Below are 26,279 nucleotides of genomic sequence, written 5' to 3' on the forward strand. Positions count from 1 at the left end.
TAAATAAACCCAATTCAGTCTGAATAAAATAATATTCTTGTTTTATTGTTAACGACTGTTGATCAAGGATATTTCTGAACCCTGTTTGCTATGAATTAATGGTCCGGTTTTACTGATGAAATGTTATTTTGTGGGGATGTGAGGAGTTGCATTTGACAGAGTACTGGTAATCCTGTTTGTTAGCACAATAATAAGTTACTTAAAAGTGCTTCTACCATCTCGATGACTGATGTTTTTATTTGTCTGTGTCAAAGCATACACTATGTTGTGGTGAGCAGGGTGGAGCCAAACGGTATCTGGGCAGAGCGAGGCCACGAAGATAAGTGGCGAATGACTTTCACCTGCGTGCCACACCGGTGTCGCATTCCAGTGAGGAGCGGTGGGAGTACTCAAGGAGAAGAGACAGCTGCAAATGGGAGAGAGATGCTCGTGGCTTGTCCACGTTCTTGTGTGTGTTTTATGATTTGATGTGGCTGGCTGAAAAGCAGTGCGTGCTTTTGTTTCTTTATACACTGAAAAGTGTTATTAAATGTCTATGTGTTTGTCAAGCCGGTCCCAGCTTCCTCCTTTGCCATCATTAATTGTTATACTGGTTTAATTTAATTAATGGTATACATTAATTGTTATGCACCATCCAAGGAGTCCTCGCCACTGACTGGGGTCACGACGCCGAGGGAGTGTTCGATCCGGTGGCGCTGGAGCCCAGCGTCAGCGTCAACCACAACCGGAAGGAACGGCTAAGGGGTCCAGTGCCATCACCTGGCATCACAGACGGAAGCAGGACAGTGGGCCGAGGACCACTCGACGGCGTATCTGGGCGAGTGAGCTCCTCTCTCTCCCTCCCTCTCTGCTTTCTTTCTCTCTTTTGTTATTCCACACCAAGATATCTACCGTCTCACTACCTGTCAGAAATACAGCTCTCTGCGGTAAGACTCGCGGTGGTGGCTTGTGTGTTTACATCAACACGGAATGGTGCAAGAACTCTATGCTAGTCTCTAGTTACTGTTCATCACTGTTGGAGCTTGTGACTGTTAGATGCAGACCTTTTTATCTACCACGGAATTCACCACTGTTTGCATAACCGAGTTTACATTCCCCAGCGCTAACGCTGGAAGCACTCTGTGAACTGTATGGGGCTATGAGCGAACTGCAGAACGCTCACCCCGACAGACTGTTTATTGTCGCCGGAGATTTCAACCATGCAAATCTCAAGACAGTGCTCCCTAAATTTCATCAGTATGTGGACTTTGCAACGAGAGGGCTGAACGGCTTGATCTTGTTTACACAAACATCCCAGGCGCTGCATCGGGCGGAGCCCCGCCCACACCTCGGCTACTCAGACCACATCTCTGTTATGTTAATTCCAGCATACAGACCGCTCGTCAGACGCACAAAACCGCTTCAGAAGCAGGTGAAAACCTGGCCAGCAGGAGCCATCTCTGCTCTTCAGGACTGTTTTGAGTGTACTGACTGGCACATGTTCAGGGAGGCTGCAACATATGGCGATTCTACCAACTTGGAGGAATACACAGCATCAGTGACCAGCTACATCAGCAAGTGCATTGATGATGTCACTTTCTCCAAGACCATCACCACATGCTCCAACCAGAAGCCGTGGATGACTGCAGAGGTGCGCACTATGCTGAGGTCCCGAGACTCCGCCTTCAGAGCAGGCGATAAGGCAGCCCTAAGAACAGCTAGGGCCAAACTGTCACGGGCAATCAGAGAGGCAAAGCACGCACACGCCCAGAGAATCCACAGTCGCTTCCAGGACAGCGGTGACACGCGGCGCATGTGGCAGGGCATCCAGGCCATCACCAACTACAGGACAACATCAGTTGCCTGTGACAAAGATGCCTCCCTTCCAGATGCGCTGAATGACTTCTACGCTCGGTTTGAAGTGCAGAACGACGTGATGGCAAGGAAGTCCACCCCTCCTCCCAACGACCAGGTGCTCTGTCTTACCACGGCAGATGTGAGGAAAACTCTACGTAGAGTCAACCCACGGAAGGCTGCTGGACCAGACAACATTCCTGGCAGAGTGCTCAGAGGATGTGCAGACCAGCTAGTAGATGTACTTACCGACATCTTCAACATCTCTCTGAGCAGCGCCGTCGTTCCAACGTGCTTCAAGGCCACCACCATCATCCCCATGCCAAAGAAGTCTTCAGTGTCCTGCCTCAATGACTACCGTCCCGTCGCACTTACACCCATCATCATGAAGTGCTTCGAGAGGCTCGTCATGAGGCAGATTAAGACCCAGCTGCCCCCTCACTAGACCCACTGCAGTTTGCGTATCGTTCAAACCGTTCAATGGACGATGCCATCACCACAACCCTCAATCTGGCCCTCACCCACCTAGAAAATAAGGACTCATACGTTCGAATGATGTTCATAGATTTCAGCTCAGCATTCAACACAATCATTCCCCAGCACCTGATTGGAAAGCTGAACCTGCTGGGCCTGGACACCTCCCTCTGCAACTGGATCCTGGACTTCCTGACTGGGAGACCTCAGTCAGTCCGGATCGGGAACAGCATCTCCACCACCACCACACTGAGCACTGAGGCCCCCCAGGGCTGTGTGCTCAGTCCACTGCTGTTCACTCTGCTGACTCACGACTGTGCAGCAATGCACAGCTCGAATCACATCATCAAGTTCGCCGATGACACGACCGTGGTGGGTCTCATCAGCAAGAACGACGAGTCAGCATACAGAGAGGAGGTGCAGCGGCTGACGAACTGGTGTAGAGCCAACAACCTGTCCCTGAATGTCATTAAAGTGCAAAAGTCACTTTATATAGGTATATATATAGGTTTTTTTATATAGGTATTTTATTTCGTTGTGTTGTCTCATGTGGTCCTGTGTTGGTCCTTTGTTGTTTCATGTAGCACCATGGTCCTGGAGAAACGTTGTCTCGTTTTGCTGTGTACTGTACTAACTGTATATGGTTGAAACAACAATAAAAACCACTTGACTTGACTTGACTACCGTCTGACATAAGAAGTCTACCGTGTGATGTAAGTATTTTACTGTGTGATGTGAGAAAATCTACAATCTGACATAAGAACTCAAACATGTGAAGTTAGAATTCTACTGCCTGACGAATTCTACTGCTTAACTTAAATTTACCAACTCAAAAAAGAAGTGAACTTTATAAACCTTTTCCAATTACTCCACGCTCATCAATTTCTAGCCAGTTAAAGTTCATTTCTGACAAATGACATTGCAGCCAAGCTCTTTATTGTGTGAATAATAGATGAGGTATCTTTACTAGAAAGGTTAATTTGGCAGTACATTCTGCAGTTAATTCAGCAGTTTTACAGCAATTTCACTGGATTTATTTGAGAAATTGGCTATAGTCTTTATTAGTCAATAGTAATGTTCCGGTGACAGCCGCTAATCACAACGACACAGAGGTCAGTTTACCTTAAACATCTGCTTGACCTTCTGTCTGGGCAGGTTAACATTAAGCTTGTGCAGAAGCTGCAGGACTTCACTGATGCTGAGGCAGCCATCTCCATTCTTATCAGCCTCCATGAAGGTCTGCTTTAGCCATGTGATGAGTAGAGTTAAGGGTCTTTGAACACAGAGCAATACAGCACTTCCACTGATAACAAGACAATACAACAGGCCTGATATTGTTTCATGATGTGCTCCATTGAACATATGTTATATGTTGTGGTTCTTACTGGTATTTGTCAAGCAGAGTCAAACATTCAAAAAGCATTTTCACCTCTAACTTGACGTGTTGAGGGTCAAAAGAGGAACACCTGTGGCATGATATATATCTTTTATAGTCATGCTGATATTATGGTTTTTATATGTAGTAACCATATGCAGTAAACTGAATTTTCATCACACTTCTCACTTTAATGTAGGCTAACCAGTTTTGACGAGAAACTAACTACCTTACTTAAAGGTAGATGTGCTACTAACTTACCTACTTAAAAATGGTAGCCTAACAGAAGGTAGCTTGACTATAGCTTGGTAGCCTAACAGTAGCTACAGTATCTACTTTTTCAAAAGGTAGCTTGACTATAGATGGCTATATTTCAACAGGATAACTTGACTGTTGCTGGGTTATTTTTTATTTAAAAAAGGGAAGCATGCTAGCTACTTTTTCAAAAGTCTTGATTTAGCTAGCTTTGTTTTCAGAAGGTTATTTTAACAGTGGCTAACGTGTTTCAAAAGTGTAGCTTAACTGTAGCTACTTTTTTCACAAGTGTAGGTTGACTAAAGCAAGCTGCTTTTTCAGAAGGGTAATGTAACAATAGTTAAGAACGTTTTCAAAAGAGTAGCTTGACTGTGACTAGCCACTGTTTCAAAAGGGTTGCTTGATGTTAGCAAGCTGTTTTTTCAGAAGAGTAACTTAGCAGTAGCCAACTACTTTCCCAAAGGTAGCTTAACTGCAGCTTTTTAAAAAGGGTAGCTTGACTATAGCTAGTTACTTTTTCAGGAAGGCAGCTTAACAGCAGCTTGCTACTTTTTCAAAGGATAGCTTGCTAGCTACTTTTTAAAAGGGTAGCTTGATAACTACCCTTTTCAGAGGGGTAGCTTGACTGTTGCTAGCTATTTTTTTTAAAGGGTAGCTAGATTGACTATAAATAGCTCCTTTTTTAGAAGGGTAACAACAGTAGCTAAATACTTTTTCCAAATGGTAGCTTAACTAGTTTAAATTACAACCACTTTTTACTTTAACAAGTTACAGTTTTCAAGTATTTTCCCCAAAACTGAATGTAAATAAATCTGGTACTTCCAACATATTTGTGTTCCCTAATCCACTTATGAGATCTAATGATTCAGCATTATCTTCAATGTAATTGTATACAGCTTCTGTGATGGGAGTTCCATTAAGAAGGATATTGGTCACGAGTGCGTTGTCGTTTGGCCAAACTGTCTTCATCGCTGATTCCTGCCATAAGGTACTTAAGGCCAGTAATCCAGGTGCGAGCTTCTTCTCCTGTACCTGACACAAGGTCAAGAGACTCCATGTGCTCGCCATAGTAGATGCTGAAGCAGCAGTTGGGGTCAAAGCTGCCGTCAGCATATCGCTGGAAAATCTCTGACTGCTTCCCCTCACACACTTCCCGAATGGAGTCAATCGAGACTGAGAGGAAGAAGAAACACTGTGATTTTATAGAAATAAATGACATTTGGCACTTTTCATGAACAAGTTAAAAAACAGTGCTTTTTTATTAAAAAAATAATTTTTTCATCCCAGTTACCAAAATTTGGGACAGGTCTAAAAATGGTTTAAAACTCTTATTTTTATTATCTTGCAATTTGCAAATGCATTTTAGCCCTTACAGAAGTGCTCATCCATAGACATTCAGTCTAATTTTCAGTTCAAGCACCACCCTTGTTGTTTCACTGAATATCTTAGCCTCTGAGTGGACTAGAAGCTCAAGCTAAGTTCTGATGATTTGTTTTGCATGCTTTCTCTTCTGGATGGCATATTTGTTCTGGACATCTAATACATAACAATTGATTATTCAGACAAGAACATTCACAGACAAGTAAAGAAATGCTAAATGTATTTAGAAACTTCCTAAGCAAAAGCAGATATAACATTTTTGGCTATTTGGGGCTTACAGCAGCTGTTATTGGAGAATAAACGAGACATTTGTATTTGATGACTTACAGAAATCTTATTTCACTTTATGATTCTTTTGAAAATATTTTGAACTGTGGTATTAGGGCAACACAATTAACGGGGCAGCCACATTCCTGAGAATGAGAGCTTTCATTTTATATATGACTCGTCTATTTTGGTGCTATGTGATGGAATTTTATTGGGGATGCTAATTTTCAACATTAATGTTTTGAGGCCTTATTTTGTTATTTTAATTAACATAAATGCAATAGTGACAGTTATTTTCTGTATGGTACTTTGAAAATAATAATGATAACAATTAGAATAAGAATAATCATTGGACACCAAAGTGTATTGCATCCATGGAAAGTGCCATTTATGCTGTAGTTGTGCTGTTCATTAACATTCTACTTACATCAAGGAGCAATTGTCTGAAAGAGACAATGTTGCACCAAGTTCCCAATGCTACAAATGTAAGTAATGAAGTCTCTCAAGAATAGACAAAGTAAATAAGAAGAGCAGATGGCTATCTCAGAATAAACACTCTAAAACACCAGTCTGGATCATTTACAAATATTTAATGAATTAGTGCGAATCTAAACCAGCTCCTGATAGAAGCCATACATGAAAAGGGTGCAGTAATAGATTTCTGCACTGCAATACAACACAATTTGATAACTGCAGAGTGACAGTAATATTCAACATGTGCCTATTCTGTAACACTCACTTTAGAAATGTAACACCTTCACAAGACAATATTTAGTGAAAACATGGTTCTGTTGTTTGTGAACTGTCTGATCCACATAATGTACATAATACATAATAAGCTGCACTTAAAAATGTCTGTGTGTAATAACAATATATAAAAAAACATCAAAACAAGTGTCATCTTCAAACAAACGATGAGCTTTTCTCAGAACTGTGCAATATTTCTTTAAAATAAATGTAACTAGCTTTGAAATTATGTTAGGTTTGTTTTGCTGTAATGACATTCATACTTTTTAAAGATTGGCTTTAGTGTCAAAATACTTTTTGGTGCCACTGAATCTGTATATGGAATAAAATATTGCTGAAGAAATTTTTTATAAAAGGTTAAAAGTATATAACATGAGAAGAGTGCTGTTGTGCTGAATATCAGCATGGCTGTAAAATAATAACACAATGCAAAATTGGAATCTTAATGGCCTCAGTTATTTATTTATTTGGATTTTTGAGAATATGACATATTCTTCAGGTTATTCATGAGATTCACCCATGTAGAATTTATGTGACAGGCATTCTGCAGAATTCTGCTGCCACTGATTCCAGGCAAAGTCAAAGTTATGAATAGACATGATTGGTTTCCATCTATACTAAAGCAGGGAAAACATAAGTATAAACAGAATAAAATATGCCATATGCGCGTGATTTCCAGTAAGAGACAACTAGGCTGCTAAATAATGCAGTAAATATTTATAGCAAAAACTGAGATGGTGCTGTGTTGTTGCACATTGTCTACATAGGGTGGACCAGGGCTAGTCATCACATGGGGAAGCTGTCACATGGGTTATATCTAGTCCTGTTAGGTTTTGATACAAATGTCTAAATACACAAATGTGTGTTTTCTCTAACAGAGGTTTTGTGTGTTGAGATCTTGAATATTTATGTGAATTTTATTCTCCAAACTAAAATTCCAAAATCATAATATTTTTGGAATAATATTTGGGTAAAAAAGTGAACACAATAAAAGTACATTGACGTACATTCAAGCTATGGCCAATTATATAACAAAGTTAGGTTTTAACCTAAAGGTTGTAAAATGTGTTCCCTCTCGAGAGGTCTCTCCTATTGCGTAAGTAGCTTACGCTATGGGAAAACTCAGTTTCTCGAGAAATATTGAAGTCTTTATGTAAACGCATTGCAGCTGCACGGCAGACAGCAATGAGCCGAGGCAGCTTCGGTCATTGGCTGTGCTGCGGCAACTTGCTCGAACCAATGACGGGCGACTCTGAACGCGCGACCAATGGCTAGCGCTTTGCACCAGCGGCTCAGAGCCAGCCAAGATTAGCATGGCTAAGGCTATATATTAGGCGCCCGTCATGAGAGTTCTTTAGATTTAATCTCCTTCAGCAAAGACCTTCTCTTCGCTGGATCCTCCGGATTGTTGGAGTCTTTAGCCCGCTGTCGGAAAGCCTACAGCAGGACCGCTAAGAGGACGCCGGCGCCTTCAGCCGCCGAAGCCTTCTGCTACGCCATCCGGCGTGCATCGCTATATCCTTTTACTGCAAGCGCTCGCCTCTGCAACGCTTTTGATTGAGTAAAAGTAACTTTTCAAGGCGTTGTTGCAAATGCCTTCAGCCTGCGCCTCGTGCAGAGGCCCTCTTCCTGATGGGGATCGTCACATCATTTGCACTCGCTGCCTGGGACCTGACCACGCAGAAGCTGCTCTCACTGAGGCGGATGCCCGAATGTGACTCCCTGGGCCTCACCGAGGCTGCGTGCTTGCTTTGCCGCCTTCGCGCGAACGAGCCTGCTACCACCGTGCTGCCGTCCCCTCTGTTCGAGCCGCGCAAGAAAAAGCGCCGCTCACGGAGGCCGCCAGAGCACGTAGACTTCAGTGATGTCACGCCGGGCCAGTCCCCGCATGCTTCACCACTACCCGAGAACTCCCCGCCGCCAGTCCATTTCAACGCAGGCGGACCAGCACCCCTCCTACAGAGCGGTGGGTCTCGTCTCGTTCGGCGGGTCAGGGTACGACGGTGAAAAGGATGACAGCCTTTCCATTGACGCTGCATCCGACGACTGGCCGGGCTCGGCCTTCGACCCCGCGCCGTCGACATTAGCGGACATGAGCACGGGCACCAGCATGGACTCAGAGATCGTCCGCATCCTGTCTAAAACGGTAAGAGAGTTCACTGAACGCTTCACTGACGCTCGGAAGGATTCGCAGGCTATGCGTCACTTCCTGCCCAAGCGCTCCAGCTCGTCACAGAGCCGCCAGAGACCGCCTCAGCAGCAGCAGCGAGCCAGGGCGGCGCCTCCCGTCTCCAAAACGTGTAAAACATTACCCAGTCCCCTTACAGGCGGCTGGAAATGTCTGTACAGCAGTCAATGGGCCAGTCACAGAACTCACTCACCTGCAATCAAACGCCATTTTAACGGCAACACACAGAAATCACATTTTCTGCCTGTGTCACTAAGGGGTCACGTGTCCACACTAAAGTGCGCATTCCCACATATCAGTACTGTCCAAACAGTGCCAAATACTTCCCCAGCTCGAGCTGGACGCCCCATAAATGTAGATCGTGTGCCTATTGTCATGTATGCACCACTACACACAAGCACTGTTCCCACAGTTATAAACACTTCCCCAGTAAAAGCGGGAAATACTATAAAAGTAGCGTGCGTGCCTGCTGCCATGCATGCACCCCTACACACAAACACTGTATGCATAGCCAAAAAAAAACCCTCGCCATGGCGGAAGACTTTATGAAAGTGGCGGCGTGCCTACTACAGTATATGCACCCCCACCCATAAGCGCTGCCCATACAGTTTCAAACAGTTCGCTGTCTCATGCCGCAAACATCACAGATGTGATGCGTGAGCCAAGAGACTCCCCGCTAAGAGCGGGAAGCTTTATGAATGTGGCGCGCGTGCCTATTACGATGTATGCACCCCCACCCGAAAACTATGTCCATACAGTTTCAAGCATTTTTCCGACTCATGCTGCAAGCATTTCGGAGATAGCGCGCGTGCCTGTACTCTCACACGCACCCCTGCACTCGCCACTCAACACGGCTGCTCAGCGCGCACCTGCGCCTCTGAGAGCTGTAAACTCAGTGTTAGCACAAGGCAATTTGCCGGTGGAGCCCATACGTCACTGCGACAAGCCCCCAGAAAGCATTCAGCCCATATCTGTGCGAGCAAAAGCCTGGGAAAAAATCCCTGACATGCCGAAATGGGTTTTGAACATAATAAAACACGGTTACTCACTTCAAATCGCTCGCAGACCACCCCACTTTTCAGCGGTGGTCGAGACGAAAGTGAGGAAAGATGTGTCACATGTTCTACGCACCGAGGTGCTCAAACTGATAGAGAAGGGCGCTATAGAAACTGTTCCTCCCTCTATGAGCTGGCAGGGTTTTTACAGCCGCTATTTTCTCGTCCCAAAAGGGCGGTGGCCTCCGCCCCATCCTAGATCTCAGACATCTGAACAAAGCTTTAATGATTCGCTCGTTCAGAATGTTAACAACCAAACATATCCTCGCGCAAGTTCAGCCCGGGGATTGGTTTCTATCAGTGGATTTGAAAGGCGCTTACTTTCACATTCGATAGCGCCTCATCACAGGCCTTTTCTGAGATTTGCTTTCGAGGGACAGTCATACCAGTACACAGTACTACCATTCGACCTATCATTGGCCCCCGTACATTCACGAAATGTATGGACGCGGCACTTTCCCCTGAGACAGCGGGAGTCGCGAATACTGAATTACCTCGACGATTGGCTAATCATAGCACAATCAGAGGGTCAGTTAACGACGCACAGATCTTGGATTATCAGCCATCTAGAATGCCTGGGTCTGAGAATCAATTTTGCAAAGAGCGTGCTTTCCCCAGCCAGAATATCTCTTTTCTGGGAATAGTGCTAGACTCAGTGCAGATGACAGCGCCTCTCATCAGAGCGCGCTCTCTATTCGACGCCTTGCAACATCATTCAGAACGGGCGCGCACGCCCCCGTCAAACGATTTCAAAGAATGCTCGGCCTCATGGCCTCGGCATCAGCTGTACTCCAGCTAGGATTGTTGCACATGCGTCCTCTCCAGCGCTGGCTCAAGAGCCGTGTCCCCACTCACGCGTGGCGCTCGGGCCACTTTTTGATCAGAGCGAATCACGGCTGTATAAAAGCCCTAACGCCCTGGAAAGCCGTCAACTGGTATCAAACCGGCGTGAGTCTGGGCGTGAATACGCGGAGAAAAATGATCACGACAGATGCCTCCAAAATAGGATGGGGGGCCCGTTACGAGGGCAGGCCTGTCTCCGGCTTTTGGTCAAACCCGGAAAACCCGGAAATCGCCAGGGTGGACTCAGGTCGAGCTCCCTGCACTCTATGGCCAGGGAGCTCATCTTATGGTCACAGCACCACCTGCGCTCACTGAGAGCAGCGCATGTGCCAGGCGCCCTGAACCAGGGAGCGGACATGCTGTCCAGAGACCAGGTTCTCCCAGGAGAATGGTCTCTCCACCCCCTGACGGTTCAGTGGTTATAGCAAACCTTTGGCGAGGCAGAGGTCGACCTCTTCGCCTCCAGGGAAAATGCGCACTGCCCCCTTTTCTTCTCAAAGAGCACGGACGCGCTCGCCCAAGTCTGGCCGAGCCGCCCCTTGTATGCTTTTCCCCCGATCGCGATGCTACCTCAGGTCATCAGTCGGATCAGGAAAGTGAAGCCTCCTCGTGGGCGTGGTCGAGTGGGATACCCATTGAAGATATTTGTGCGGCGGCAGGCTGGGCCTCACCTTCGACATTTATCAGGTTTTATAACCTACAGGTCCCCTCATTGCATTCCAACATTCTATCAGCCTGACTATAGAATGGACTGGAGTATGTATATGCTGAGCATTATCTCCTCCCTTATAGGTCCGTCTCTGACTGACTTAAAGGATTTTTTATGCATATCAGTACATAAAAAACTCAGTACATAAGATATGTGCTTGTGTTTGTACTATGAGCACCTCACCATGGACCACCTTGTAAGGCGCTCTATACTATCCCATTATGTAGCTCGCCGTTGGCCGGCTTGTTGGATAATCACTTTGCTTTAAGGCTCAGGCATCCGCCTCTGGCTTTATAGAGCGAAGTCAGCACGCACGGCGTTTTGCATGGTGTTCCCATAGCGTAAGCTACTTACGCTAATAGGAGAGACCTCTCGAGAGGAGCGACTCGGTTACTAACGTAACCTCGGTTCCCTGAGAGGAGGAGCGAGTATTGCGTAAGCTGCTGTGCTTGTGCTTGGTCAGTTCAGCTTCAGTCGATTGAACCTAAAGAACTCTCATGACGGGCGCCTAATATATAGCCTTAGCCATGCTAATCTTGGCTGGCTCTGAGTGCGTGGCGTGGCGCGCTCATTGGTCGCTGCGTTCAAAGTCAGCCCGTCATTGGTTCGAGCAAGTTGCCGCAGCACAGCCAATGACCGAGCTGCCTCGCTCATTGCTGTCTGCTGTGCAGCTGCAATGCGTTTTACATAAAGACTTCAATATTTCTCGAGAAACGGAGTTTTCCCATAGCGTAAGCTACTTACGCAATACTCGTTCCCTCCTCTCAGGGAACCGAGGTTACGTTAGTAACCGAGTCGTTTTCAGGACAAGGGTATTGTCCTGGCTAACTGTCATTTTAACTGGGGAAAGTTGATACACACGTTTTGTATTGTATTGCTTTGCATTGGGGTCCTGATCACCATGTGTGGGTTTATTTTGCGATAACTGGCTGACTGTACTTTATCATGCTTATTACATGGCTACTAACCAAATAAATAAATAGCTAAGCAGCTGAAATCCACCTCCGGTTTACGCCAGAGTTCTGTTGGTCTTAATTTTGTAATTAATGAATGCCTGACTGCTCATTATGCATTTTATTATAAGACTACGAAATGCACATGAAACACTGATTTGAGTTAATAGTATTTTTATAAAAGTTTACATGTAGAGATTGCACAGTGATCCAAAAAGCAGGAAAGATGGCTCGCAATACCCGGAGAGCGCCTGATACATGGATGTGTAGTTGTTACTGAGAAATATCAGACTGCTAGATGGCGCCTTTGACCAATCAGAATAGAGTATTCCAGAGAGCCATGTAATAATTGGCTCATTCTATAATTGACAAAAAAGTGCTTTCTCCATAAACAACTAGTTGTTTAAGTTATTTCTTCAATGTAACATATCTACATGCTCAAAGTTTAAGCATTAAACACCTTTTTGATATTATACGGGAAAGGATGTTTCCCTTGTGAGTTTGTCAACTGTTACTGACAAACGTCTAGGTTACGAATGTAACCTCCGTTCCCCGATGGAGGGAACGAGACGTTGTGTCAGAGAAGCGACACTAGGGGTCTCTCTTGAGCCACTGAATATACCTTTGATCTATGAAAAAAGGCCAATGAGAAGTTGGCAGTCAGTATTTGCATACCCCGCCCCCGGACATACGGGTATAAAGGCGAGGCAAATACTAGAGTTCATTCAGGATTTTTCTGAGGAGCCGGAAATGCTCAAGCGAGGGAAAGGGCGTATATGCAAGCGATTCACCCGGTCAGCCCATCAGTGTGTTACCGAGTTCTACTGGCTCGGACCTGAGAAAACACGGGATGAAACCGACTCAACCCTGAGATTGTAGTATCTCGTAAAGGTGTTGGGTGTTGCCCAACCCGCTGCTCTACAAATGTCTGCCAGGGAGGTACCCCTGGCCAGTGTCCACAAGGACGCAACACTCCTTGTCGAGTGAGCTCGGACCCGCAAAGGGGGGGGCACGGCCTGAGTGTGATAAGCCGCTGAAATGGCATCTACTACCCAGTGGGAAAGTCTCTGTTTGGAGACAGCGTTTCCTTTCCGCTGTCCCCCAAAGCATCCTCCCGGGGCAGCGCTTGCAGGTTCACTACCTGGTCTCTGAAAGGCGTGGTAGGAACCTTGGGCATGTAGTCCGGTCGCGGTCTTAGGATCACATGAGTGTCTAATGGACCGAACTCCAGGCAAGTGTCGCTGACAGAGAACGCTTGCAGGTCCCCGACCCTCTTGATGGAGGCAAGCGCGATCAGCAGGGTGGTCTTGAGAGAGAGGGCCCTGAGTCCAATTGATTCTAGTGGCTCAAAGGGAGGTCTCTGGAGGCCCGCGAGGACTACCTAGAGGTCCCAGGAGGGGAACAGGCTTGGCCGAGAGGGATTTAACCTCCGGGCGCCTCTTAGGAACCTGATGATTAATTCGTGCTTACCAAGGGACTTGCCATCTACTGTGTCGTGGTGGGCCGTGATAGCAGCAACATACTATGAGCCAGTCGTCGAGGTAGTTGAGTATGTGGATGCCGGCTTCTCGGAGCGGGGCAAGAGCTGCCTCTGTGACTTTCATGAAGACGCGAGGGGACAGAGACATGCCAAAGGGGAGGACTTTGTACTGAAACGCCTGGCCGTCGAACGCGAACCGTAGGAAGGGTCGGTGTCGCGGCAGAATTGAGACGTGGAAGTACGCGTCCTTCAGGTCTACCGCTGCGAACCAATCTAGGTGCCGGACATTTGTTAAGATAGACTTTAGCGTGAGCATTTTGAACGGGAGTTTGAGCAGTGCTCGGTTTAAAACTCGCAGGTCCAAGATTGGTCGTAAGCCGCCGCCTTTCTTGGGTACAACGAAGTAAGGGCTGTAGAAACCCTTCTTCATTTCGGTTGGAGGGACAGGCTCGATCGCGTCTTTGAGTAGAAGAGTAGCGATCTCCGCGCGCGGGGATTGGGCATGTTCGCCGTGCACTGCGGTAAAGCGGACGCCCGCGAAGGCAGCATGACGGGTTGGGAAGTGAAAGCCACGCATCCAATCTCCGTGCTAGGGGCACCAAGGGGACGAGTATTTTTGACGTACCCGGCGGAGCTTCGCAGCGGGGCGGAGCAGGTAAAGTGCCGTCGGGGGGCAAGGGTGCGTCCCGAGGCTTCGGTGCTGAGAAAAGACTCAAAGCACTTACCTTGCTCCGCGCACCCGGCAGGGGGTGGGTTAGTGACTGAGGAGGAGGTCTTATGGTGGCGTCCTCTGGACTCGTCAGAACCGGCCGGCCAGGGGTCAGTCGTGGGTCTGAAGGCGGACCTGTGGCCGCGTCCAGCGTGCTCCGGGACTGTTGAGATCTGGGGGCATTTTGGGTACCGAATTTGGGTACCACTGCCCCGGTTAAGGGGAGCGGCAAATGAAATGTATTCAAAACAAAATTCTCCTCCCGGCCCTCCACCGGTGGAAGGAGCAGTCTTACCATCTCCGGAGCTAACGTCTTGGGCTCTGGGTCGTCCATCTCAGGAGCGCCTGGGAGCCTTCCGGGTCCTCGAGGGGGTCCATGAGACTGGGGGCATCGACTTCCTGCAGGGCGCTCGACGCGTGGGCTGAGAGCTGGGCCCAGGTTGAGGCGGAGCAGCTTGTTTCTTCGCAGGGGGACGCCCTCGGCGAGCAGACGGGGCATGGCCCGAGGCAGCAGACTTGTGGCGGGGCAGGATCTGGGAGATCGTCTCCGTCTGTTTCCTCACCGCTGAGAACTGCTGGGTTACGGTCCTCGACGGTGTCACCGAAGAGGCCGAACTGGGAGACTGGGGCGTCGAGAAAGCGAGTCTTGTCGGTCTCACGCATCTCGACCAAGTTCAGCCACAGGTGTCGTTCCTGGACCACGAGGGTGGCCATTGCCTGCCCGAGTGACTGCGCCGTGACCTTCATGGCTCTGAGGGCGAGGTCGGTCGCTGAGCGCAGTTCCTGCAGCACATCGGGATCAGGGCTACCCACGTGCAATTCTTTGAGCGTCTTGGCCTGGTGGACTTGTAGGAGGGCCATGGCGTGCAGGGCGGAAGCGGCCTGTCCAGCGGCGCTGTAGGCCTTCGCTGTCAGCGAGGATGTTGTCCTACAGGCCTTGGAGGGGAGTACAGGGCGACCCCGCCAGGTGGTAGGGTTTCCGGGGCATAGGTGAAGCGCAACAGCCCTATCCACCGGGGGAATCGCCGTGTATCCGTGGACCACTCCGCCGTCGAGGGTAGCGAGAGCGGATGAGCGAGTGGCTTTGCGAGAGGTGAAAGGCGCTCTCCACAGCGACGTCAGCTCATCATGCACTTCCGGGAAGAACGGGACTGGGGGGGGGTGGCCGTGGGTGGCGCCCAGACCCCAGGAACCAGTCATCCAACCGCGATGGCTGTGGGGAGTTTGGAGGGTTCCAATCCAAGCCCACACTGGCGGCGGCCCGGGAAAGCATGTCGGACATCTGAGCGTCAGCCTCAGCCTGGGGGTGCTGGCCCGAAGGCGGCAGCCCAGGGGAGTCATCCGCGTCAGATGCCGCGCTCTCCAATGCAGCGGCGAGCTCATCCGTTTCGAGCTGTAGAGGATAGGCAGGCTGGCTTTCTCGGTTGAAAACAAGTCGCGACCGCAACGTTGTCATGGTCATGCTCTCACAGTGAGAATATGAACCATCCACAAACGCAGCCTCGGTCTAATCACTTCCCAGACACACGAGACAAGGCCTGTGGCCGTCTGAAACGGAGAGCACTCTACCGCATCCAGGAACTACACAGCGGCGGAATGGCATCTTTATAAAGACGCGTCCTGAAGAGGACGTTCACGCTCGCGGTGTTTGCTCTTTTAGAGGAAATTACTCTTTTAAATAAAATCACTCTTTTAAGAAACTCTTTCGAGTTTTTATCTGCGCTGTCGAAGCGCCCAGGGGCAACAATGCACAGCAGTGCACAGGATAGGAGAAAGCCACTGTTATGCGCTGTCAAATCCAACAGCATGCAGATCGTCAGAGGAATACACGGGTGTGTGTTACTCGTAGCAGACAGCATACAAGATCGGCTCCGAAGAACATTTCTGCATGAACTCTAGTATTTGCCTCGCCTTTATACCTGTATGTCCGGGGGCGGGGTATGCAAATACTGACTGCCAACTTCTCATTGGCCTTTTTTCATAGATCAGAGGTATATTCGGTGGCTCAAGAGAGACCCCTAGTGTCGCTTCTCCAACACAACGTGGAGAGAGCGACAGAAGGGGAACTGCATGCCACTATAGACACTGATTAAATTCAGCACTTCAAGTTAAACACATAATTAATGGTTCTTTTGTATATTCTGCCATAAGTGCAGTCATTCTTTTAAAATAATTGTAAGAATTGTATGTTTTGCAGATATTCATGTGATATTTTCAGCAAGATCACTAGTGACACTAACAATTTTTATCATTTTGGTAGTTTTAAGAGATATTATGCAAAACTCTAACCTTTGTGAAAGATTATGTAAGATATACCTTACAGGATATCAGAAGCATAATTCTTGTTATTTGAAATATAAAGAAAATCAGCTGTAACATGGTTGACAGTGAAAGTAATATAGTACACAAAATACAATGACACTATCTACATAAGAAGATCTCTGTTTCAAATTGCAAATTATATGGCTACTTATTTCTATATATAAATATCGAGTTAATTTCGTTAAATCAATTAAATGTCCTTTAATCCCTAATCATCATGATTCACTCGCATACACACACAAGCATGCATGAGGGCACACACACCCTCAGTGTCCTTTGACACATACAGGCTTAAAATATTACACACACACACACACACACACACACACACACACACACACACACACACACACACACACACACACACACACACACACACACACACACTATGGAAAATAATTAATTATCTTCAGTGGATACAGTAGGGTCATGTTAACTATGTTACCCAAGAGTTGACCCTTGGGTAGCTTAGATGACCAATTCCCCCATTTTCGCCTCATAATTTCAATAGTAGGCCTTGCCTTGCCAACCACATGTCATTTACTTGATCAGGTTAACCTAAAATTTTAATATATATTTGAGTTAATATCATAAAAATATTGCAAACCATAACAACGTACCCAACATAATTGATGGTCAATTAATATACTCCTTGACAACATGCTACTATAGTTAAAATATTGAATAAAATGAAAGGACACTCGCCATTATGAGTTCAAAATTAGGAAAAATACATCACATGATGCTGGTCACATGGTTTTGGGATATACCATTTTTAAGTTGCCAACATAGTTGACATAACTTTTGTAGACCTGAGTAATATAAGATATTTTCTTTATTAAAATGTCAAACTCAATCTAAAAAACACAATCCCAATTCAGAAAATTTTGTGATTAAAAATTATAATAAAAACAAAAAAGGAGTGATTTGTAAATTACAGGTGAAACTCGAAAAATTTGAATATCGTGCAAAAGTTCATTAATTTCAGTAATTCAACTTAAAAGGTGAAACTAATATATTATATAGACTCATTACAAGCAAAGTAAGATATTTCAAGCCTTTATTTGATATAATTTTGATGATTATGGCTTACAGCTTATGAAAACCCCAAATTCAGAATCTCAGAAAATTAGAATATTGTGAAAAGGTTCAGTATTGTAGGCTCAAAGTGTCACACTCTAATCAGCTAAACACCTGCAAAGGGTTCCTGAGCCTTTAAATGGTCTCTCAGTCTGGTTCAGTTGAATTCACAATCATGGGGAAGACTGCTGACCTGACAGTTGTGCAGAAAACCATCATTGACACCCTCCACAAGGAGTGAAAGCCTCAAAAGGTAATTGCAAAAGAAGTTGGATGTTCTCAAAGTGCTGTATCAAAGCACATTAATAGAAAGTTAAGTGGAAGGGAAAAGTGTGGAAGAAAAAGGTGCACAAGCAGCAGGGATGACCGTAGCCTGGAGAGGATTGTCAGGAAAAGGCCATTCAAATGTGTGGGGAGCTTCACAAGGAGTGGACTGAGGCTGGAGTTACTGCATCAAGAGCCACCACACACAGACGGGTCCTGGACATGGGCTTCAAATGTCAAACGTCTTACCTGGGCTAAAGAAAAAAGAACTGGTCTGTTGCTCAGTGGTCCAAAGTCCTCTTTTCTGATGAGAGCAAATTTTGCATCTCATTTGGAAACCAAGGTCCCAGAGTCTGGAGGAAGAATGGAGAGGCACACAATCCAAGATGCTTGAAGTCCAGTGTGAAGTTTCCACAGTCTGTGTTGGTTTGGGGAGCCATGTCATCGGCTGGTGTTGGTCCACTGTGCTTTATTAAGTCCAGAGTCAACGCAGCCGTCTACCGGGACATTTTAGAGCACTTCATGCTTCCTTCAGCAGACAAGCTTTATGGAGATGCTGATCTCATTTTCCAGCAGGACTTGGCACCTGCCCACACTGCCAAAAGTACCAAAACCTGGTTCAATGACCATGGTATTACTGTGCTTGATTGGCCAGCAAACTCGCCTGACCTGAACCCCATAGAGAATCTATGGAGCATTGCCAAGAGAAAGATGAGAGACATGAGACCAAACAATGCAGAAGAGCTGAAGGCCGCTATTGAAGCATCTTGGTCTTCCATAACACCTCAGCAGTGCCACAGGCTGATAGCATCCATGCCACGCCGCATTGAGGCAGTAATTAATGCAAAAGGGGCCCAAACCAAGTACTGAGTACATATGCATGATTATAATTTTCAGAGGGCCGACATTTCTGTATTTAAAATCTTTTTTTTATTGATTTCATGTAATATTCTAATTTTCTGAGATTCTGAATTTGGGGTTTTCATAAGCTGTAAGCCATAATCATCAAAATTATATCAAATAAAGGCTTGAAATATCTTACTTTGCTTGTAATGAGTCTATATAATATACTAGTTTCACCTTTTAAGTTGAATTACTGAAATTAATGAACTTTTGCACGATATTCTAATTTTTCGAGTTTCACCTGTATATTCAACCTTTGCTATATTGAAAGCACTACAACGACACATTATATGATTTTTTCCCCTTGTGAATTTATTTATTATTATAATTTTTTTAAATGTACATTAATTTAAAATCCGATTATTGCAACACGCTTTATTTGAGAGGGAAATTTTAGACTAATAACAATTTGACGAGTTAAAATAACTAGGCAATGTGAAACAGGAGATGTTAAACAGGTGAAGCAATCGTGTCACAGTATATAAGGAGCCTCCAAAAACAGCCTAATCCTTCAAGAGCAAAAATCATTTGAGACTTGTCAGTTTGCCAACAGATAAATAATAATCATTAATCCAGCAGAGAACAATGTTCCCCAAATACAAACTGGAAGGATTTTGGGCATTTCATCCTCTGCAGTGCACAATATAGTTAAAAGATTCAAGGAATCTGGTCAAATCTCGGTGCATAAAGGGCAAGACAAAAACCACTTCTGAATGCGCATGATCTCTAATCCCTCAGACATCGTGAACATGGGCTTGGGATTACTTAAGTAAACCTTTGTTAGTCAACATTACTCACCGCTCTATGCACAGATGTAAGTTAAGACTTTACTATGAAAAGCAGAAGCCATACATCAACACTGTCCAGAAGCGCTGCCGACTTCTCTTGGTTCGGTTTCATCTTAGATGGAAAGTAGAACAGTAGAACTGGGTTTTTTGGTCTGACGAGTCAACATTTCAAAATGTTTTTGAGAAATACAGCTGTTGTGTTCTCTGGGCCAAAGAGGAAAAGGACCATCCAAGCTGTTATCAGCATCAGGTCCAAAAGCCAGTGTCTGTATGGGCCAGGGGTGTCAGTGCCCATTGCATGGGTAAATCACACATCTGTGAGGGCAGTTAATGCAGACAGATATGTACAAATTTTGGAGCAACATATACTGCCATCCAGCGCCATCTTTTCCAGGGACGTTCCTGCATCCCCACTTACTGCCCGGATTACAAGTGCATGGCTGTGTGAGCAGAGAGTGTGGGTGTGGCCTCCCTGCAGTCCAGACCATCTCCGATTGAGAATATGTGGCACATTATGAAGCACATTAGATGGCAATGAAGACCCTGTACAATTGTGCTGCTGAAGACTTAATGGATGGAGGGTTAACAAACTTGTCTTCAGTGCCCAAATTCTTAATAAGGGTAATTAGAAGAAATGGTAAACTGTCCCAACTTTTTTGGAGTATGTTGCAATCATCTGATTTGAAATCACATAAAAATAAAAAAAAAAAACAAGGAAATTCACAAAGAAAAACACAATATAATGTGTCGTTGTTGTGCTTTCAATATAGCAAAGGGTGAATATAATTCACAAATCACTCCTTTTTGTTTTTATTAAACATTTTCAGACAGTCTCAACTTTTTCGGAATTGGGGTTGTACTATTATTGTACTACTAAGTGTTTAGAATTAAATAAATAAATAAATATAGATAATATTGACTTTTTGTAATTCATTATTTTGAACTTAAGATCCACTCACTTCGAAAAACGGATAATGCAAAAACAGACCATTAAGAAATATCATGGCAATCTCAAGGAAAATGTAACATGGGGTGCACAAACATATTTGTATGATTGTATAACATGCTTTCCCTTAAAGGATAAAATGGGATATTTCTGAAGAAAACGGTTAGAAAATACATAATTATCATCAATGGACGTTAAATGGACCCTAAAATATAGGCCCCATTTCCACCTGGTATTAAGATGCATTTAGGGTGATCCGATCACATGTGGTCAGGTGAAACACATAGCTGCTTACACATGGTCACTTAAATGCGTCTCCTGTGACCACTTGCATTTGGATTTGGAGGGGAGGGTCTCTATTTCACAACGACATACATCAATCACTATGTCAGTGTGTTACTGATAATAAAGCGCAACAAATTCAGAAAAGACAAAGAAAGCTTAAAAACAGCATATTGTTTCTCCCAGGTGCGGTTGAAATTTTATCTAAGTACAAACTCAACACGTCAAGCAGAATTATCCATTATTTTAGTGGATTACTTGTATTAAAGGAGCTTCAGGTGTTTGTGATTCTCATCTGTTTTGATATCAGATACACTAAAGAAGATCCGTGAAGCTCTCATGATTGTGAATGTATCTGCTTTTTGAAATTTTACGACCCTTAGAAATATTCACAAGGGTAAAAAGTTTGATGACCAGCCCTCATTTCCTGTAATTTGGTGTCTAATGAATCGAGGTGACTGAAATCTTTCTATTTAAGTGCTAAGAGTAATTGAGTGAACTTAAGAAGCTGATTAATTCCCTGGGCTGTGGTGGATTGCTCGAACTTCATCGCCATGCGAGACACAATGAGCTCTGTAATTTAGACATGAATCATCAGCAGCACTATTGAAGTGTACGTTCACCTGCGAGGCGTAAAATAGCTTATGAGAGCTGAACATATTCTGAGGAAATAGAGAAAGAGATACTGGAATTGTATAACATACAGTATATTACATTCAAATGATATTTATAACATGAAACTAACACTAACAGACACAAACATCACTGATGGAGAATTCAAGAGATTTCAAAGATCAAAGTTATCTTCAAATTATTTCAAAAGCATATGATTTGGCCCTTGACACCTACTTTTGGCTTTCTCGTTCTTTCTAGAGGGCCTCCAGCGGATGCAGGACTTGTGTTCGTCTAAGTAGAAGAATCGCACCAGACCTTTAGATCCTCCTCGTAGTTTCACCATCTGAGTGCCAGTCTGCATGGAGCTCATGCATTTCTCCACTAACACAAGACAGAGACCAGAGAGAAAGAGAGATTCAGGTCTGAATCATGTAATTGACTAAATAAAAAAACAAAAGCATTCATATAAAAATTCATTATAAACCAATTAATAAAATGATAGTAAGAACAACACACCTGATATGCCATGCAAAAATATCATGTGACATACATTACAAATGTTTAATTACAATGTCACAGAAATCTTCCCACTGCAAACCTGGGGATCACGACATGGTTTCTTGAGCTACTTATTTTAAAGGTGTAAAATAATTAAGGATTAATTTATGCGTTCACACTCGCAGCTTAATGAAAGAAAACTAAATCATATGTACTGTAAGTGTTGGGTTCTGCAATTTGTGTGGATGACACACATTGCTGAATATACTGTACATTGTAGCATATGCAGGCTACAGTTGAAGTCAGAAGTTTACATACAACTTAGCCAACTACATTTAAACTCAGTTTTTCACAATTCCTGACATTTAAACATAGAAAACATTCCCTGTCTTAGGTCGGTTAGGATCACTATTTATTTTAAATGGTAAATGGTCTGCACTTATATAGCGGCTTTTTAACCTTAGCGGCATTCAAAGCGCTTTACATTGCGTCACATTCAACCATTCACTACACTGCCATGCAAGGCGCTAGCCTGCCATTGGGTTGCAACTTGGGGTTCAGTGGACAAGGACTCTTTGGCTTGTGGAGTAAAATGGGCCAGGAATTGAACCGCCAACCGTGCGATTAGTGGACCACCCGCTCTACCCCCTGAGCCACAACCGCCCCTTTATATTTTAAGAATGTGAAATGTCAAAATAATAGTAGAATTCTTTATTTCAGCTTTTATTTATTTCATCACATTCCCACTGTGGGCCAGAAGTTTACATACACTTTGTTAGTATTTGGTACCATTGACTTTAAATTGTTTAACTTGGGTCAAAGTTTTGGGTAGCCTTCCACAAGCTTCTCAAAAAAGTTACTGTAATTTTGGCCCATTCCTCAGTCCGAACTGGTGTAAATGAGTCCGGTTTGTAGGATTCTTTGCTCACACACCCTTTTCAGATTGAGGTCAGGGCTTTGGGCTCCAATGCCTTGACTTTGTTGTCCTTACATCATTTTGCCACAACTTTGGAGGTATGCTTGGGGTCATTGTCCATTTGGAAAACCCAATTGCGACCGAGCTTTAACTTCCTGGCTGATGTCTTGAGATGTTGCTTCAATATATACACATTAATTTCCTTTCTCATGTTGCCATCTATTTTGTGAAATGCACCAGTCCCTCCTGCTGCACATTACCCCCAAAACATAATGCTACCACCCCCATGCTTCATGGTTGGGATGGTGTTCTTCAGCTTGCAAGGCTCACCCTTTTTCCTCCAAACATAATGACGGTCATTAATTTTGTTTCATCAAACCAGAGGACATTTCTCCAGAAAGTAAGATCTTTGTCCCCATGTGCACTTGGAAACTTTAATCTGGCTTTTTTATCCAAGATGACAAAAAGACAAGTTACTGAGTGCACCTTTAAAGCAGGTCATTCAATTTTATCGCCGCAAGCATAAATCCCATAAGTTAAAGTTTAAGGTTAGAGTCTAGATGAAACTAGAGTCTCTAGTTTCATCCGATATGCCATAATTTAAATTTGAACGATCAATCACGAAACACCACGCTGTACTGTTAAACACAATGTACACTAATGTGTACTTGAGCACTTTTTTCCTTAGAAATCTCTATATGCAATGTACATTTTCACATTTAGAATCAATCGGTTCATCCAAAAGCTGAAAAACATTCCTTTCAGAGGATTTATATGGAGTTAGGATAAAAATAATGTGCATTTCAAACTGTTCTGGTACCAGTACAGACAGAGAGCACACTGGAGGTTAAGTCATTCACTAAATAGGGAGCAAGGGAGCATCATTTAGCCTTCCAATTCACTACTAAAATCTAACCAACAGTTCAGTTTCAGGCTGCAGATGATGTTTGGACCACTTAGTATGTTTGACAGACATGGGACAGTGGTAATCAGTACATAGATTCAGATAATGTATAGTTTTATTTTAACATGGTTGGCAGTGATTGGATGATGCTGGCCATTACATTAAATCAGAATTAATTATACACATTTCTGATGTAATGCCTGTAATGTCTCAAAAACATGAATAACCAACACTCCTGGAAACATAAACATTTTGATAAAAAAAAGACCCCAATGTATATCATGTGTAAAATAGTCCCTTGAGTATATCATGTGGGGGTTCCATGCGTAAAAGGTTGGAAAACACAGGGAAACACAAGGAAAATATTATAAAGAATAAACGATCCAAGCACGAATGTGTGACTGTACCACTGGGTTCTTAGAGTGGAAGAGGAAGAGAGGAGATGCAGGAGTAGATGCACTATGTGGCCAAAGGTTTGTAGACATCATATGTGCTTGATGAACCTTCAATTTCAAAACAAGAGGCATCAATTTCCCTCTTTGGTGCAATAACAACTTCCACTCTTCTGGGAAGGCTTTCCAATATACTGTATGTAGTGACATGGCTGCAGGGATTTGCTCTCATTCAGACACAAGTGCAATGGGGCCTGGCTTTCAGTTGGCATTCCAATTCACCCCAAAGGTGTTCAGTGGGGTTCAGGTCTGGACTTTGTGCAGGACAGTCAATTTCTTCCACATCAGACACAATAAACCATTTCTTTATGGACTTTGCTTTGCGCACATGGGGCCTTTTCATGCTGAAATAGAAAAGGGCTCTCCCCAAACTTTTGTCATGAAGTTGGAAGCACTGAATGCCCTAGAATGCCATTGTTTAGAGTAGAATTATGATGCATCTTCACTGGTACTCTTAACAGAGTAACCAAACTCTTTAATTAGAAGGGGGTGTCCACACATTTTTGGCCATATAATGTACTTTCAATGATTTAATAATACACGCAGGAGTGGACCAAACACTAAAGCTAACATCACAACATAACCATTAACCGTAACACATCAACCATATAAAGTAACACTTTAAGGACTGACAAAGGAATTGAACAAAACAGGAGGGTATTTATACAAACAATGACTGATGAAGGAATGGAGGACAGGTGAGGAGGATTGGAAACAGATGGAAGTGATGAGGGCAGTGGATTCTGGGAGATGTGGTCCAGGGGAAAACTTCAAAATAAGAGTTCTTAGGAAAACACGAGGGAAGGAGTCTGTGACAGCGGCAAATATATTTTTAGCGTTTCACATGGCTGAGGTTAAGTTGCCTGCTTCACTGAATATAAACATTACCTGAACATTTTTCAGCATTTGTCTGTGTACGTGTGCAATTCCCAGAGGACTGAACCATCCATTAAAATATCTGACAGGCCTCTGAATCAGCCCTCAGCTCAATGTGTCAGGCAATCATTACTGTGACCTTTATGAACCTAATCCAAAACATTTCATTTTGAAACATCCCCCTCCCTAAACAACTACACTGTATTTTGACAAGATTAAGTGATTCATTCTTCATATTTCTGCTCTAATGAAAACAAATGCTTGCTGGAAATATTCTTGACATGAGGCTGTAAAATGATGAACTGTCTGAACTTTTCTAAACTGCTACGAGATACTAAACAAAATAATCAATTAGAGTTTCAAAAAACAAAACTCCATACAACAACATTCCCAATTTTAATTTCCCCTCACAAAAAAAGTGCTGAATGATTATGATTTTCATGTACTATGGTATTACATGGTACCCTAAGGTACTTAAAAAAATTAAAATGGTACTACAATGATACATGTCCAAATAATTATGTTCATACCATGGTATGATCCATGTCAAAACATGGTACCACAATACCACAGTACATTTCCAAACCAAATGGTATTATGATGATGCATGTCCAGAAACATGACATTACAATATTACACTTTCTAAATCACCATGGCAGTACAATGGTATGGCAATACTATAATATGTTTCTAAAAACATGATATTATCATGGTACATGTCCAAAATGTTACTGCCATGAAACATGTAAAAAAAATTGTCCAGACCATAGTAATACCATAGTATCACCAGTATTTCCAAACAATACTGTATAATCATGATACCATGAATAACATGGAATTTCCACGGCACTATGTAAAAAAAAACAAAAAAACAGGAAATTACAATATTACAATGTAAAAATAACAATTTTAGTAACATGGTACATAAATCATAGTCTGTTCCAAATTTGAGCGAGCTGCCGCAGTGTCTTCTGCTTACATAGGCAGCAGTCTTCTATGGCAGTCTCTTTACTGAAATTATGCCTCACAAGAGACCGATTTAGACACTCTACATAGGCGGCAGCTCCGCACATCATTCAAATAGCGCTCCACATGCACAGCATGTGCGAGACTCAACTAGCAACTGATTTTAATACAGGAGACGTGAGAGAGGAACAACGCGATA

General features: G+C 44.0%; 1 protein-coding gene across 1 annotated transcript in view; it reads right to left on the reverse strand.

Annotated features, from left to right (window-relative positions):
* Nucleotides 1-26,279, reverse strand: part of LOC127621271 (1-phosphatidylinositol 4,5-bisphosphate phosphodiesterase eta-2-like) — a 243,621-nt gene that overhangs the window by 64,985 nt on the left and 152,357 nt on the right. Inside the window, exons 3-5 of the mRNA XM_052094791.1 lie at nucleotides 21,703-21,849; nucleotides 4,865-5,110; nucleotides 3,430-3,557 (exon numbers count right to left, since the gene is read on the reverse strand). Of these exons, the coding sequence (XP_051950751.1) occupies nucleotides 3,430-3,557; nucleotides 4,865-5,110; nucleotides 21,703-21,849 (521 nt within the window). The remainder of the gene's footprint in view (nucleotides 1-3,429; nucleotides 3,558-4,864; nucleotides 5,111-21,702; nucleotides 21,850-26,279) is intronic.

The sequence above is a fragment of the Xyrauchen texanus genome, chromosome 27 (genome assembly GCF_025860055.1).
Source record: "Xyrauchen texanus isolate HMW12.3.18 chromosome 27, RBS_HiC_50CHRs, whole genome shotgun sequence".
Classification (NCBI taxonomy): Eukaryota; Metazoa; Chordata; class Actinopteri; order Cypriniformes; family Catostomidae; genus Xyrauchen; species Xyrauchen texanus.